The following is a 15,962-nucleotide window of genomic DNA, read 5'->3' on the forward strand; positions in this document are numbered from 1 at the left end:
GTCTCATCCGTCTCCAGCCCAGTGGCTAGACGAGTGCATGTTGTTGTGAAGCAACATAAATACTGGAGACACTCGGCGAGTGAGGAGAGTGTTGGCAGTGCGCACGCAGACAAATTAAGGCCATGTCAGCCACAGATCCAACAGCAGAACAGACAGCCTGCTCATGGATGATACGAGCCTCACTCGGTCACTTATGCATGCACAAACCGATATTCAAGCCTGCGGGAATACAATTATCTCCGAGACGTTGCCCGAATTTGTCAATTCTTGGCAAATCTTGGCTGTTCCTGCCCCTCTCGATGTGATATTGTGCGGTTGCATGAGTAAGTGGGCTGATGTGCCTCAAGTCACTCTCGTCTCTGCTGCTCGGGGCGCTGAGCCATTCATGGCTCTTACGTAACTGTAAAAGATATCGGGCCTCGTGCGACTGAAATCAAATGGCCGCCATTGTGTTGGAACCATCTGCGACAATGTGACAACACACTGACCCGGATTTGCTGCAAAATGTCCACAAGAAATCACTTTATTAAGTCTTAAGTATGCACACACAAGTTATGAAACTGTAGCATGGAATCCAGTTTACAAAGAGTGCTTGACCCAACTTTTTTTTTTTTTTTAACAATATGTAGAATGCGACCCCACAAGTCTAAACACGGCATTTTGATTAATTTTGCAAATTAACCCAATTTTATCCATCTTAGGCACTGATCTGAATATATGACCGGATAGCCGATAACCCATACATGCCCGTGCCAGCCGTTGAAGCGACAGGGCGGCCATCTTGCTCCTCCGATCTCGCGAGCAGACTACTGTATAAATTATACGTTATACGTAAAGATTAGACATATACAGCTCGTATGCAGTTAGAGGGGGGTATATATATATATATATATATGTGTGTATATGTATATATATATGTATATATATTTAAAAAAAATAATAAATTATCAAATTTTTTTAATTTATTTGTTTGTTAGTTTTTTTTAAAAAAAGGAGAGCAATGATGATGTCAAATCGAATGAACAATACCGAGCTCTACAAAAAAAAAAAAAAAAGAGGGGGGTGGGGGGTGGTTAGTGGTGGGGTGGTCACTATTTTTTAACAAGTAAAAAAAAAAAAAATTAACAAGTGAATGGTATGTGCTGCTTTGAAGACCCCCTTTTTCTTTTATCACTCAGTTCCTTAGACCCCAATATTAGATTTGGCAGAGGCATCTTTTGTTGAATTAGTTATAATTCTTTAATTAAAAAATATATAAATAATATAAAATATATACAAGTTTCCTCATGTAAACATCATTAAGCATGTAATTTATACATGTATTTAAGGCAATGTCTGAAGTCCTCTTGTTTATTTTCAACAAATTTAAAACATCATAAATCATACTCTTTCTACTATGTACTGTCTTAAATGTTCTCCAATTTCTATACTGTAAATGTATAGGATCGTATGCCGAAAAACGTTTCTTGGGAGGAACAATATGGCGGCTTCAAAAGTCTTGGCCTATTGGCTATCCAGTCATATATTCAGATCAGTGATCTTAGGGGGCGGCCATTTTGCCACTTGCTGTTGCTCTGGTAACAACCAATCACATCTCAGCTTGTGAATGTCACATGACCAAACTCAAGAGAACAGGTGAGCCGTGATTGGTCATTACCTGAACCATAAGCACTATGATGTCATTTTCAGTCGACAGCAAGTGACAAAATGGCCGCTGCCTGAGATGGATAAAATCAGGTGGATTTTGCTGCTTAATTCATATTACATAAACACAATTTTAATCAGAATGCCGTGTTTAGAATAATGGTGCTGCAAGAACATATTGTAAAGAAAGGTTTTGGGTTAACTTCATCTTTTTGTTTTGTTTTGGTTGAACGATAACTAGGCGAAGTCATTACTGGTCAGTAGCAGCTGATAATAATGATGAGGTAGACAGCGACACGCCCAATATGCACACAACTGGATGTTACCAGGATAATACATCATGTGTCTGTGGCGCCTTGTAAAAAGATGATCGAAAATAGAGACAACCTGCATAGGGCAATGTACCAATGCTAGGAAAAGAAACACTATAAATACACCACCTACACAGCCAGTTGAACAAACGGTACACCTGGAAAAACACGGACGATGCAGGGATTAAATACACTCTCCGGATATCTGCCTTGGCGAAAATAGTCGTTTGTTATTATGGTTGTAGTGTTGAACTGCACTGCATCATATTGGGTGCTGTTTCTAATATTTTGGTTGCCTTGTTTAGCTACATGTGAGTGGCAACAGTATTAGGAATAGCGCTCAGCATGTTGCAGACAACTTCTACACATGCAAGTGAATGCCTCTCCATTTTGGATTTCAGATTGCTTAGGCGTACCTAATTAAGTGACCAGTGTGAGTATATTCATAAAAAAAAAATCCGATTTTGTAGTCTTTAACTCATTCACCACCATTGACGGCTATAGACGTAAAAAAATAATAATAATTTGAACTATTTCTATTAGTTTAACATTTTCTTCCCACTTTAGTTAACAAGAGTATGAAAAAAATATTGTACATTTAGACCACATATAAAATTTGTGATTAATCATTAGTTAACTATTGAAGTCATGTGATTAATTACAATTAAAATTATTAATTGCCTGATGCCCTAATTTTTAATAATCTTTTCTTTTTTTGAAAAAAGATTATTTTAAAAAAGAAAACATTATTTAAAGAATAAGAACAATTTTTTATTGTAATTAATCACATGACTTCATAATTAACTCACGATTAACCACAAATTTTATATGAAATACAATAAAAACTTTTTTCTAGGTTTTTATACTCTTGTTAACAAAAGTGGAAAAAATGTTAAACTAATAGAAATAGTATTTTTTACGTCTGAAGCTGAAAATGGCAGTGAATGAAGTCAACACCCCCAAATTGTTTTTGACAATAATATGTTCTATGCAGCCCCACTAGTCTAAATACTGTATTCTGGTTAATATTGCGTTAGTGGAATATGAGTTAAGCAGCAAAATCCAGCAGTTTTTATCAATATCAGAAGGCGGCCATTTTGCCACTTGCTGTCAAGTTGCTTAGGTCTCAGGTAACAACCAATCACAGCTCAGCTTCAGAAAACAGGTGAGGTGTGATTGGTCGTAGCCAGAGCCCTGAGCAACTGTGATGTCATTTTTAGTCGACAGCAAGTGGCAAAATGGCCGCCCCTTGAGATAGATCAAAACGGCTGGATTTTCCTGCATAACTCAATAATAATAATAATAATAATATCATGTTTAGACTAGTGAGGTCACATATTATTGTCAAATAATGTTTATGGTTGACTTTCTCTTTAAGATTGAACTTTTTGAAAAGTGGATGCGCTGTAAAACAATGGCTCTAGTCAATATACATCTATGTTTTACAATATAAAAATAAACTTTTTCAATGTAAACTCAGGATAAAGCGTTAATAACCACATATCAGCAACTTGGATTTACAGTTGTATGGTGTTATCAAATACTTGGCATTGAAATAAATTACCAACAAATATGTTAATCATGATACACTTATCAATAAATTAAGAGGTCATATTTGTTCCAATTGAAAACAAATGTTTACCATCAGATGTTTCGTGGTCCCCATTTGTAGGTTTGTTGCCACAACAACGCTGAGATAAGACGACAGTGATTTACATCAAACATGAGTTGTGAACGTTAAGAAAATCCTCCTATACACCCTCGACTTGAACATAACAGTCTTGTTTGTTAACAGTCAGATGAAAACTATTGAGATACTTACTCACGGCCTCCATTGAACGGACCGTGTAAAGTAAGGTGCACCACGACACCATAACAGTCAGAGATAGACAGTAGAAAGCTATCAGTGTATAACAGTTCTTGTCAATAGCTGTTGCTAGTGTGTCTATTGGAAAACAACCTTGCTTAACATACACAAAACAAAAACACTTTTTTTCTATGAGTAAAGTGATTACATTTTGTTTTGGTTACAGTTTGACCCAGAGCTGCGCGTGTGGGCCACACTCACCCGTATCACTTTTGAGTAGCGTAAATAGAATATTCAGCGCTGGGCGATGACATCACATATTTCACTACAGTCAGAAGATATATTAAAAGGCATTATATACAAGTTAACCTTCATGTTTCTTTGCTTTGCTCAGAGTGGCTGCTTTTGACGCCGCTCGCTAAAAACACCACTGCAAAGAAAAGAAAGTCTACGATGGGTGGAGTGTGGCCACGCCATACATTCGCCTTTGCGTCGCACTCCCCGCTAATGTACAGCAGCGAACAAAAAAAAAAAAAAAGCCACAATGCCGCACGTTACACAACCTTGTTCCATGGCAACCACAATGAGCGAGAGGACAGCAAGAGCTCAGCGGCTGGCGCCTCAGTCTGCCTTGTCCTCGCCGTTCTCGGCCCACCCTTGGCTCATGGCGGCCACCACGATGCCGTACATGTTGAGCCAGGCTTGACGCACGGCCGCCGTGTAGGCCTGGCCCAAGTCGCACTGCAGCATGTAGAGGAGCGACTCCCCCACCACCTGGGAGGACAAACGCAAATCAGCGTGGACGCGGTGGAATGCTGTCGTCGTGATCTTGTTGTGAGCTTGTCCTACAGCAAACGACTGCGGGTTGACCCCCACGGCCTGATGCTTCCTGCCCAGGTTGAGAAGGAAATCCTCCAAGGAGTGAAGATCGTCCAGGTGGCTGACGGCGGCATCGATCACAAGCATCACCTGCGATCAGGGAGACCAAGTGAAGAAGATGGAGGGAGGATTATGGCAACATTTGGCTTGATTGACTACACTTGTTTTTTCTAAGACAATAGGAGAATATTTTGACTCGGTTGCTTCAAGACACACATTCAACCAAATCATAACAATTCGGAATGTTTCATACCACTTTTTTTTTTAGACCGATACCACTACAAGTATTCAACTACAATAACATGTACCGATGCCACTAATACTTTTAATACATAAAAGACCTATATATCCTAATATAGCATTTTACCTTAAAATTGCATGAAATGAATGGTAATTTTCTGTTCTTCTAATTTATAGTTCCTGATTGTAAAACAGCCACCTTGAAATAAGGCCGACTATCGGCCCAATACGATATCTAGACTTTAAACCGATGTGATTGGCTTGGATCAGGATTGGATGATATTTTGCAATTTATGCAAAATCGATGATCGGCTGTAATTTCTTCATTTGTCCGATCAATGAAGTCATTGATCAGCTCCATGAAATAAGACAATATATGATGTTATATTTAAAGGGGAAGTCACCCCCCCCCCCCAAAAAAAATCTTGACAATAATATGTTCTATGCAGCTCCACTAGTCTAAATATGGTTATATGAGTTAAACAGCAAAATCCAGCAGTTTTAATCAATATCAGAAAGCGGCCATTTTGCCATTTCTTGTCGAGTGAAAATGACAGTTGCTCTTGTCTCAGGTAACAACCAATCACAGCTCAGCTTCAGAAAACAGGTGAGCTGTGATTGGTCATTGCCTGAGCCCTGAGCAACTGTGATGTCATCTTCGGTTGTCAAGTGGCAAAATGGTCAACCCCTGAGATGGATTAAAAACAGTTGGATTTTGCTGCATAACTCATATTCCACAAATGTATTATTAATCAGAATATAATGTTTAGACTAGTGAGGTCACATATAACATATTATTGTCAAGAAATGCTTAAGGTTGACTTCCCCTTTAATGTTTATCAGCATTTTTAAAAAGTTTTTTTCCCCCCTGCATTTCAATTGGCGTTAATTATATGTGGGTTTTCGCTATTTGTGGACCGGGCCAGTCCCAACCCCACGAATGGTAGCAGTCGACTGTAGCATAAATATATTTTTAAAAAATTAAATAGATATATTGCCCCATCTTCTGATGGCCAAAAAATCCTGATCGTGTAAAGCCTATGAAATAACGTGTAAATAACAATTAACCATCATCCCCGTTCTTGCTAAATGAAAACTTGGAAGGTGAGAAGCTGACCTTGGTGACATGCTCCAGGAACTCTGGGCTGGAGAGGCAGTCTTGTGTGTTGCCGCAGTTTGTGTTGTAGTGGAAAAGAGTGAGAAGAGCCGGGTCCAGCTCAAAAAGCCTGCCATGGATACAAACCACAAATTGTTTTACAGTGCTATAGTACAATCTTTAAGCTGTTTTGGGAGGGGGGGGGGGGGGGGTCATTCTAATACTCTGTGCAGCAGGGGTCACCAAGAGTCACATGGGTAGCCCACCGGCCTGTTCTAAAAGTAGCTCACCAGTGATGGGACATTGTGATTTCCTAGGAATGAAGATATGAACACTAGAGGTGATGTATATTGGCACTTATCTGTTTCCTCCTACCTTGTTAAATCATCATTGACAACGATTGTGAGAAATAATTAGCACAATCATCGTCTTCAATCATTAACTATTTAGGCAAAGACAAGGCAGCTTTATTTACACAAGGGTAACTCAATGTGCTTCACATAATTAAAAGTACAACATTTAATGGGGCAAGTGAAAAAAAAATTTTTTCAATATGTTCTTTGCACCACCACTAGTCTAGACATGGCATTCTGATTAATAACGCATATGTGGAATGAGTTAAGCAGCAAAATTTACCCGTTTTTATCCATCTCAGGGGGCGGCCATTTTGCCACTGGCTGTCGACTGAAAATGACATCACTGTTGCTCCGGGAACGAACAACCACGGCTCACCTGTTCTCTTAGTTTGGTCATGTGATGTTTGTTTGCAAGCTGAGCTGTGATTGGTTATTACCTGAGCAACTGTGATGTCATTTTCAGGCGACAGCAAGTGGCAAAATGGCCGCCCCCTGAGATGGATAAAGAGGGTGGATTTTGTTGCTTATTTCATAAACGCTATATTAATCAGAGCTTTAGACTAGTGGAGCTGCATATTACATATTTGTAATTTTTTTTTTTACTTGATTTCTCCTTCAAAAGTATTTACCAAAAAAAAGAGTTAAAAACATTTAAAAGCAAAGTAAAAAAAACTAGCTTACTAAAATAAAATGTTTAATTTTAAAAAAGACCTTAATCAAAATATGTGAAAAAGTAATCTGTGAACCAAAAGTAGCTCTCATTTTCAAAGTGGTGACCCCTAAACTTACGCAGTTTATTAAACCTCTCCATATGAAAATGGTTCAAACCAACACAATGTAGACATGCAGACAGACACGGCCAAATGGTCAGACAGAAAAAACGCTTGGGGGCAGGCACAGCAAAGTGGGCCTATTTTACAGTCATTGTTGTTGTGACTCGACATACTGGAAATCAATCTCCTGCCATCTGATTAACCCAAATGTAATGATTCTCTATTGAAAGCCACACACAACTGAATGAAGTCACTTTACAGCAGAGCAGATTTCTAAATCTTTCGTGCACGTGTCAGAGTGGAGGATAATATTGAAGGCTGTCGCCAAGCAACTAGGCAAGCCGCCTCTGGTTTCCGGTGGAAGTGTGCACACAAAGGTGATGCTGCGTGGAGTTAAAAACAAGATGGCAAAATCACTTGCGAGCACACGGATTCAATCTCGATAGTTACCTGGAAAACATGACCACGCCGTGAGGAACTTTATTCTTGCCCAGGCTCTCCCAGCTGCTCCGTATCAGCTCCTTGTCCTTCCCTGAGAGCTTCTCCATCCTCCTTCGGGGCTTCAAGTTCTTCTGGAGGGGAAACGCACACAGCTCCTCTACAGGACGAGATGGCTCGGTTCTGGCAGAGCCATAACACTGGCGGAGATCCTCAAGATAAAACTTCTGCACCTGCAAAGGGCAAAGTGGAGCATCAAGTGATGCGGGGCAGGATCTGCAGGGGTGAGGACTTAGAAAAACATAACATACCTTCCCACAAGCTAAGTCTGAGCCCTGAACTTGTTGTGCAGCAGCCGCGCTGAGGGGTCTGCTTGTGTGCGAGCGTGTTTGTGTGCGTGCGTGCGAGCTTAGCCTCAAACTCTGATGCGCTTGCTCTCTGGTTTGCCCCCAGCCCACGGTTGCAGACAAGAAAGACGACAAGTTGTGCCACGCTCTCATCTGTCACTGTGGCTGCTACCTCCGCTGCTCTCTCCCCCTCCTCCCCACTCGCCTCTTGACGAGCTCGCTCTTTCGCTCTCTCTCCGGTTATTATTCAAGCCAAAGAAGGAGAAAAAAAAAAAAGAAGAGGCATCTCTGGCTTCTGTCGCTCCGGTCAGGCTTGGCGGAGCGAGCCGCAGCGCCTCCTGCAGGTGGGCTCGGGAATGAAAAGTTATTAGCTGTTTATATGTTGTTATGACTCAACTCATGGCTCAGTTTATCAGAGAAACAAATGTGTGCGTTTAATTAGATGAACTAGAATATCACACCACTTTCCGCAAGTAAATTTCTCCATGAATATGTTGCAATGCTGCTTTCTTTAAAGCCGTATCTTAGTTGAAATTAAAAAAAAAAGGCAGGCTCGAATGAATTTCTTGCAAACAGGTAATGTTTTTAATATTATCTAACAGGTCGGGAAGACCTGGGTTTGTTTTTAGCCGCGCCCCGTCTACCAGAGGTGCATCCCTGGGAAACGCTGTTCCCATGACAACCCGAGAGGATGTAGCCGAGGAAGCCGTGTCACATGATGCCTGAAATCTTATGGAAGGGCTGTGATTTTCATTACAAGTAATATAATGTAATATTTGTCATTGTTTTGTCATATTCGTAATGCATCAAACAAAGGCTTGTTTGGTGCATTGCATTCTTGACAAACCAAAATAATTTGATCTTTCAGCAGATTTTCAATAACATTTTGATCCAAAAGCAAGCAAACTTCAGTCACTTTTGTGAGTGACACACTCGCCCAAAAAGAGGAAGCACTCAATATGCCCATGATGAGCTTTTGATTATGATTGAATACATATTGAGACATTCTCATGTGGTTCGTACAAAAAAAGATCTGAAATTCCAAACTGTCAGCTGTATAAGCAAAGCCTTACAGTGGAGGCAAATGTACATGAGTACAGTACTTGATGTGGGTCTGTGGGCTGGCGGCAAAAACCACCGAGCTGGTCTGTGTGACTGCACGAGGATTTATTTAGGTGGCAGCGCGGCTATAGTGACTTGCAATTTAAACCATGCTATGGGAGAAAAGATGTTTCCGTCCTCAAATGCAATAGTGTTCTTTACTTACATACATGGAGTATTTGCAAGTACGAAGGCATATTGCATTCACTGGGGGGGGGGGGGGGGGAACACTCAAAATTTTGTTTTATTGAATATTTTTGCTCTGCTTATGAGAATATTTTTTTCATTTTTTTTTTAAATATATTTTTGTCATTAATATATATATATATATATATATATATATATATATATATATATATATATATATATATATATGTATATTTAAAAAAATCTAAATTAAAAACAATTCAGAAAAACTGAAACAAATTTAGAAAAAATCAAAGGGGAAAATCAGAAAAGCAGCAAAAAAAAAAGATTTAAAAAATAGGGGAGAAAAAATATTCAGAAGAAAAAAAAAGAAATATATATTTATAGAAACAGAAAAACATTCAGGAAAAACGGGGAAATTCCAGAAAAACACACAAAAAACTGATTATTCAGAAAAACAGGGAAGAGAAATATTCCACACAAAAAAATAGGAGGAAATTATTCAGAAAAAAACAGAAAAAAAAATATTTGTTTTAAATACAAAAAAAAACTGAAAATAAAATTCAATAAAACAGAAAAAAATAATTAAATAAAACAGAAAATAAAAATAATAAATAAGAAAAAAGAAAAGAAAAAAGCCTGGATGTTCGATATCACATTTTTTAGACCGATACCAATTTGGGTACTCAACTCTTGGGTAGTCACTGACACCGATACCAAGTACTGATACTACTAGTACTGTTGATACATAAAATTAGAGGGGGGAAAACGACATCTATATTTAAAGAAAGACCTAATATCACAATACAGCATTTTTCCTTACAATTGCATGAAATTAATGGTAATTTTCTATCCTTCTAATTTCTAATTCCTTGTTCCTGATTGCGAGACGTCCACAATAAGGCAGCAAGTACCTTAGCCTGATACTGATATCTGGTATTGATACTCGATCATCCCTATGGAATGTTTTGGATAAAAGAGTGAATAAGCAAATGAATGTCACAAACAGAAGGATCTGAACAGATGTTCAGTTTATTTTATGTTTATTTTGATAAGCAAGTGTCTGCAAAACAACGGAGCTCATTATTATCCATTAACTGATGCTGCACGCATATTTACAATCATCTAAAATATGACATTCTGTGATTCATTTACGTGGTTATATGTATTGTTGCATGTTTCCCCTTGGAATTGTACGGTTCAGATGTTTTGAGATTTCTTAATTTCTAGTTGCACATGTTGGCGTACCCATTGTTGATGTGGTCAAGTAGACATGAGTCACATTTGAATACAGTGTTGTGTTCTCGCCAAGTGGCCACAAAAACATTGTACCGTCTTATCATGACAATCATTCCTCTTTGGACTCCAACGCTGTTCTCATCCACATCTTCAATTTTCTCCACCGGCGTCTACGGTTGCCTCCCTAAATCAGACATGTTGGGTTAGAAAATGTCTATATTGTAATTATATTTCATTTTTACTTGGCTACTATATTTTTCTTGTTCTGGGCAGGTCCCTAAAATTATGTAATGTCACATGCGCAAAACCACATGAAGTCCTTGAACATGCTATTCATAATATTACTGGAAATAGTGGGGTCACGTCAAGTATGAAGAAAACAATTCTCACCCTGTCCAGTCTTTGTCATTGTTGTGGACATCTGGGCTTGTGTCATGTTTCGTTGTTGATGAGATGGACGTCCCCGTGAAAGCGCCTCCCTTTTTTTCAACAAACTGCTCTTCTACACCGGCTTTCCTCAGCTCATTCTTGTATGCTTGTTCTGCTTGCGCTTTGGCATTCCTCTGATAAATCAAAGATGACATCACAGCCACGTATGCAAGCAGACGGCGATGCGGCCCAACGCGCCACTCACCTGTTTCACCTGTTCGAACAAAAGGGGACGCTCTCGAACCCGAGCCTTCATGTCCTGTAGGTCTCTCAGGTAATCTCTTGTCCTTTGTCGATCCGCCTCCCTGTGTAGATGATGTTAGTTTACATGGATGTCTAAAAACTGGAGACGGAATGACCGTGCTTGTCCATCACTCACCGATGGTGCTGCACTCTTTCGTCGTAGACTTCTTGCAAGCTTTTGTGAGGGTCCAGCAACTTGGCGTGGAGGGACACCGTCTTCCTCATGGCCTCTGACTTGCTCTGGTATTTCCTCACCCAGTCTGCACTCTCCTGATTTTTCCCATCCCTCACCTCCATGGATTTCCTACAAACATATATTAGGTTAGACACATAGGCTAAGGTCAAAACTGCTTGACAGGACAACTCACCATTTGCCCTCAATTGTGGGATTGACGTCACACATTTTTTCAGACCGACACTAACTCAAATCTTGAGTAGTCTTTGATACCAAGAACCAATACCACTAGTACTTTTGATATGAGAAAAAAAAACAATGATAGATCATTTTAAAGAAAGATCTACAGTATATGTCCCAATATAGGATTTTTCCTTAAAATTGCATGAAATTAATGGGAATTTTTTATTCTTCAAATTTCTAATTTCTAGTTCCTGACTTCCTGGTCATAAGACGTAGAATACTCTTATCAGCTGCCATCACGAGTGCCCTACTTAACTCTTTGACTGCCAGACGTTTTCAGAAAAGGGATGCCGTGGGTGCCAGTCGATTTAAGCATTTTGACTGATCTTTCAAGGTCTACAGAAAATTATGTGTTTGGACTATGGAAACACACATACTACCAAATGAAAGATTGGACTCTCATCTTTCATCAGAAAAAAAAGTTTGTTTCTACCTTATTCCGTTTTTGAGTAATCAACAATAGAAAATGGTTAGTTTCACCTCTGTTTTGAAACAAACGTCTTTTAACGTCTTTGGCACTCCTCCATAGGATTTTACTAAACGTTATTTAACTTTTTTGGCAGTCGAAGAGTTAATCAGTGGACATTAAACAAACAACAACAAAAAAAACAGTTTTGCTTTGGCGAGAATTCCACTTTAGACTAGACTCATCCTTTTACTTTTTTTTTCCCTTGCTCGCTTTCTCACTCACTCACCAAGGTTATTATAGTTAACAAAAACAAAGAAAATAATTGAAACTAAAGTTGAAAAAAAATGCTTTAAAAAAAGAAAGAAAACTAACTGAACTTGCATTTATAACACTCACTATTTATGATGAAAATATTATTTGCTTTAGCTTTTGTCAATTTACATTATATATGAGCTTTCAAGGTTCATTTTCATTCAATCTATTTTGGTTATTACAGAAGAAGGAAAGGTCAAGCAGTAAATATTTATTTTTCTTTATTACACAATACTTGTGACTTTTTTGTTTTTAATCTTGCACTGGACAAACACTCCATATATATATTTAAAAAAAAAACTAATACTAAAACTAATAAAACACCAAACTAAACTGGAGAATTTAAAACATTTATAAAAGTAATTTGTTTGGTCTAAAAACTCATCAAAACTAACTGAGTTTAAAAAAAAAAATCAAAAGGAAATAAAAACAATCTATATTAAAAAATTACAAACTACATAAACCCAGTCCTTCACTCACTCATTTACAACCCTAACACGATCCCACTGGCGACCTTACCTGATGGCCATGCATCGTTTCCTTGTTGCATCTGTGATGTAAGTTGGGAGTGTGTCTGCAGACAACGACTTTAGGGCACCACATGACTTACTTCGACTCAGATTACTTTGACTGAACATCTGTAAAAATCAATAAATAAATAAATAAATAAAAGATAAGACAAACTACATTACTAGATGTATATTTTTCTTAAATATTCTTTAGTCGCTGGTAGCCTCCCATGAAACCGCATGAGAACAGACTCAAGAATAGAACAGGAAGAAAACGGAATTATTATGTAAGGATGGGTGCACGTTTTACATAATATGTGTATTGTGGCATGCATGGGACTCGACAAAAAGTCCCATGCCACAAAGATGACATGCACGTGGCTTTGGAACAACATATTTTGAGGTTAGCTGCCGAGGTTACATACTATAATGGTTGGGAAGTTTATAAATATCTTTCTATGAGAAACCAAGCACATGTTACATTACCTTGTTCTATTTTAACTTGCTGCATAAACCTCAAAATGCTTTTTTTGTATGCACATGATATTTTATAGAAAATGGATACCTGTACTCATCCTAAAGTGCAATACTTGACATTAGTCACAACTCCTGTTGTTATTGTGAATTATTGTAAAAGTATAACAAATCACATAAGTAAAACAGGAAGTGGGATGTTTACCTGTGATTTTTCAGGACTTGGCTTATTTTGCCTGGCGGGAAGGGCGGATGTTCTCAGGTAGAAGGGTTGACACTTGGTCAAATCTTTACTTTGTGATGTTCTCAGACTCTCTGTCTGTAGAGCTTTGTGCAGCCGCTTGAAATCAGGCACCTGCTGGTTGATCTTGGGCTGGAAGCTCGGCTTCTCGTCCAGGAATGGCAACTTTTCCATTCTGGTGCGCTCTGCAATGCGAAGTTTGGGATTCTCCTGTTGTGTGGTGCTGATGGTACCTTTCCTGCAACGCTCCGGGTCTGCGCAAACATTTCAAAAAGGAAAGACATGTAAACTCCACGCATGAGGGCTGGAGTCAAAAGTCGAAACCCTAAATGACTTGCCATGTACAATGATGCCACTTTTGTCTAAATTAACTCAATCACTGCCATTGACAGCTATAGACGTCAAAAATTCATTTGAACTATTTCTATTAGTTTAACTTTTTTCTTTTATTTTTTTTAGTAGTAGAGTATGAAAACCTAGAAAAAAAAATTGTACACGGAAGTCATGCGATTAATTACGATTACAAATTGTAATCGCCTGATGCCACAAATTTTTTATAATCTTTTCTTTAAAAAAAAAAACATAAATATATATATTTTTTAAATTTTTAATCATCTTTTTTTTTTTTTTTTTAAGAAAAGATGATTAAAAATTAGGGGCGTCAGGTGATTACAATTTTTAATCATAATTAATCGCATGACTTCACTAGTTAACTCACGATTAATCACAAATTTTATATCTGTTCTACTACAATAAAAAACAATCTAGGATTTCATACTCTTGTTAACAAAGGTGGGAAAAAAATGTTAAACTAATAGATTTAGTTCAAATGAATTTTTGACGTCTATAGCCGTCAATGGCAGTGAATGAGTTCATTGCTAGACCTCACCAGTATCACCATGCAAAGAAAGAAAGCTCTCACACCTGCTGGCGCTTGAACTCGTTTGGGAGAGGACCGCTGAACATGGTTTACACTTGTCTTTTTTGCCTCCTGCGAGACTTGGTTGGACAGCTCAACCAGCTTCTCCTGTTTCTTCTTTTCTCTCTCCTGGAAGCTGAACGGTTTCTGAACAGAAAGCAGAAAGGTTTTCCTTTGCTCTAACCCTTGCTTCCTTTCCTTGTCCCTCCGCTCCATCATCTCCCCGTAGAGAGGAAGTCTGACTTGAACAGGGACAGGAAGTGCGCTGAACTTTTTCTTGCATTCAGCCTCAGCCGCCTCCTCTTTCCTCTGCTGCGTTGTTTTGCATGAAGCTTCTCGTTCACATTGCTGTGTCCAGGCGGGAGGCAAAGTGTCGTGATGCTTGTATTCAGATAACGATTCCAAGACTGGAGCAGGCAACTCCAGCAGCCTACAATGGTTTGATAGAGAATAAATTCTTAATAAACCACATTTCTTATACTGTACTTCAAATAAAAAGATGCACACTGAGGAGACTTACTTAGTCTGAGGAGACAGTTTGTTTATATCTGCTGAAAGCAGAGTGTTGTGATGAATCCTGCTCTCCAACTGTTCCCTGTGCCTCCTCTCTGTCTCCTGCAGCTGCTGTCGAATCGAGTCGCTGAGATACCGCAGCCTATGATGGAGGATTTCTTCTGATTCCGAACCATTTGCAAACATCAGATCTGGCTCTGACATGCTTGTTGGTCAAGAGGGTTGAATTGTCATCTGGAATGCACAGGGGTTGAGGCACTGATCAGAGAAGATTGTAGAGAAACGCTTGATGACATCACTGAATTTTGCAAAAAAAAAAAACATGAACGAGCTAGGGTTGGCAAATATTTGTGTCAGGTGGGTTTCCACTTTCCAGACAAGCAAGAATTTAAACTACAAACAGAAAATTTCTGGGGGAAAAAATCGATGAATACTACATTAATTGTATGGGCTTTTTACTTTTTGACTGTCGTCTTATAACATCTATCTTATATCCATCTCTACATACCTGTAGATCCTATCCAACCATCCATGCCACCATCTAGCTATGGAGCAAACTTGGAAACCACAAGAACAAACTAGAAGACGACCACACCCCCAGTCTGCGTATCACATGTTACCATGGCAACCAAACAGTCCACTCGATAGAACGTGTAATGTGGAAAGAGTTACCATAGAGAAGTATTTATATTATTGTTAGTTTTGACTTTGACTAACAAGCGGTCGTTGTAATTTTGAACAGCGTAAACAGCTGCTAACCTGATAAAAGGCGAGTTGTGTGCGGTGTTTCTCTGCATCGATGCTTCTTCCTTGTTCACGCATCTTCAGCGATTAAGTATAGTGTACTGCGTTTGGACCTTGTAGAGAAGCAGAAGTTAGCACAGTCTTTAAAAACACAAAAACAAAACATAAGGGACCACGCTTGTGTCGTCATTCTCGCGCGAGCACTGTGTGGTCAAAAGCGGAAGCGCAAGCCGCAGCAAAAGTCTCTCGTGATTGGTTATAAAGCCGGAAGGGATTTCTCCGTGCCCCAAGTTGTCAACACAACATGGCTGTAGTTGAGAGGTGACACGGTTGCTCTTTTTAGGACGCGCTCAAGGAGAAACCGTAATTTGCG

The 15,962-nt window shown here is 38.9% G+C and overlaps 2 protein-coding genes across 2 annotated transcripts; both read right to left on the bottom strand.

The window, feature by feature from the left end:
• Positions 1–507: 507 nt before the first annotated feature.
• On the bottom strand, positions 508–9,004 carry ngb (neuroglobin). Its single transcript, XM_077556278.1, has 5 exons — positions 7,856–9,004; positions 7,557–7,777; positions 5,999–6,107; positions 4,612–4,731; positions 508–4,536 (listed from the first exon to the last, which is right to left on the bottom strand). Exons 1-5 carry the CDS (start codon positions 8,042–8,044, stop codon positions 4,384–4,386), a joined length of 792 nt encoding a protein of 263 aa, XP_077412404.1. The 5' UTR covers positions 8,045–9,004; the 3' UTR covers positions 508–4,383.
• Positions 9,005–10,166: 1,162 nt separating this feature from the next.
• On the bottom strand, positions 10,167–15,753 carry fam161b (FAM161 centrosomal protein B). The gene is made up of 9 exons (XM_077556251.1): positions 15,605–15,753; positions 14,853–15,079; positions 14,338–14,762; positions 13,378–13,667; positions 12,709–12,827; positions 11,187–11,354; positions 11,013–11,112; positions 10,769–10,941; positions 10,167–10,562 (listed from the first exon to the last, which is right to left on the bottom strand). The coding sequence occupies exons 2-9, from the start codon at positions 15,047–15,049 to the stop codon at positions 10,529–10,531; spliced, it is 1,506 nt and encodes a 501-aa protein (XP_077412377.1). The 5' UTR covers positions 15,050–15,079; positions 15,605–15,753; the 3' UTR covers positions 10,167–10,528.
• Between the last annotated feature and the right edge of the window lie 209 nt (positions 15,754–15,962).

Source organism: Vanacampus margaritifer, chromosome 1, assembly GCF_051991255.1.
Source record: "Vanacampus margaritifer isolate UIUO_Vmar chromosome 1, RoL_Vmar_1.0, whole genome shotgun sequence".
Lineage (NCBI taxonomy): Eukaryota > Metazoa > Chordata > Actinopteri > Syngnathiformes > Syngnathidae > Vanacampus > Vanacampus margaritifer.

Coding starts and splice junctions, on each gene's coding strand:
- ngb (XM_077556278.1), bottom strand. CDS start 8,044: ATGAGAGCGTGGCACAACTTGTCGTCTTTCTTGTCTGCAACCGTGGGC. Junction 6,108..7,556: donor GGCGTGGTCATGTTTTCCAG/GTAACTATCGAG, acceptor TATCCATGGCAG/GCTTTTTGAGCTGGACCCGG. Junction 4,732..5,998: donor TCCTGGAGCATGTCACCAAG/GTCAGCTTCTCA, acceptor CCCTGATCGCAG/GTGATGCTTGTGATCGATGC.
- fam161b (XM_077556251.1), bottom strand. CDS start 15,049: ATGTCAGAGCCAGATCTGATGTTTGCAAATGGTTCGGAATCAGAAGAA. Junction 14,763..14,852: donor AAACTGTCTCCTCAGACTAA/GTAAGTCTCCTC, acceptor AAACCATTGTAG/GCTGCTGGAGTTGCCTGCTC. Junction 11,113..11,186: donor GAAAGAGTGCAGCACCATCG/GTGAGTGATGGA, acceptor TCATCTACACAG/GGAGGCGGATCGACAAAGGA.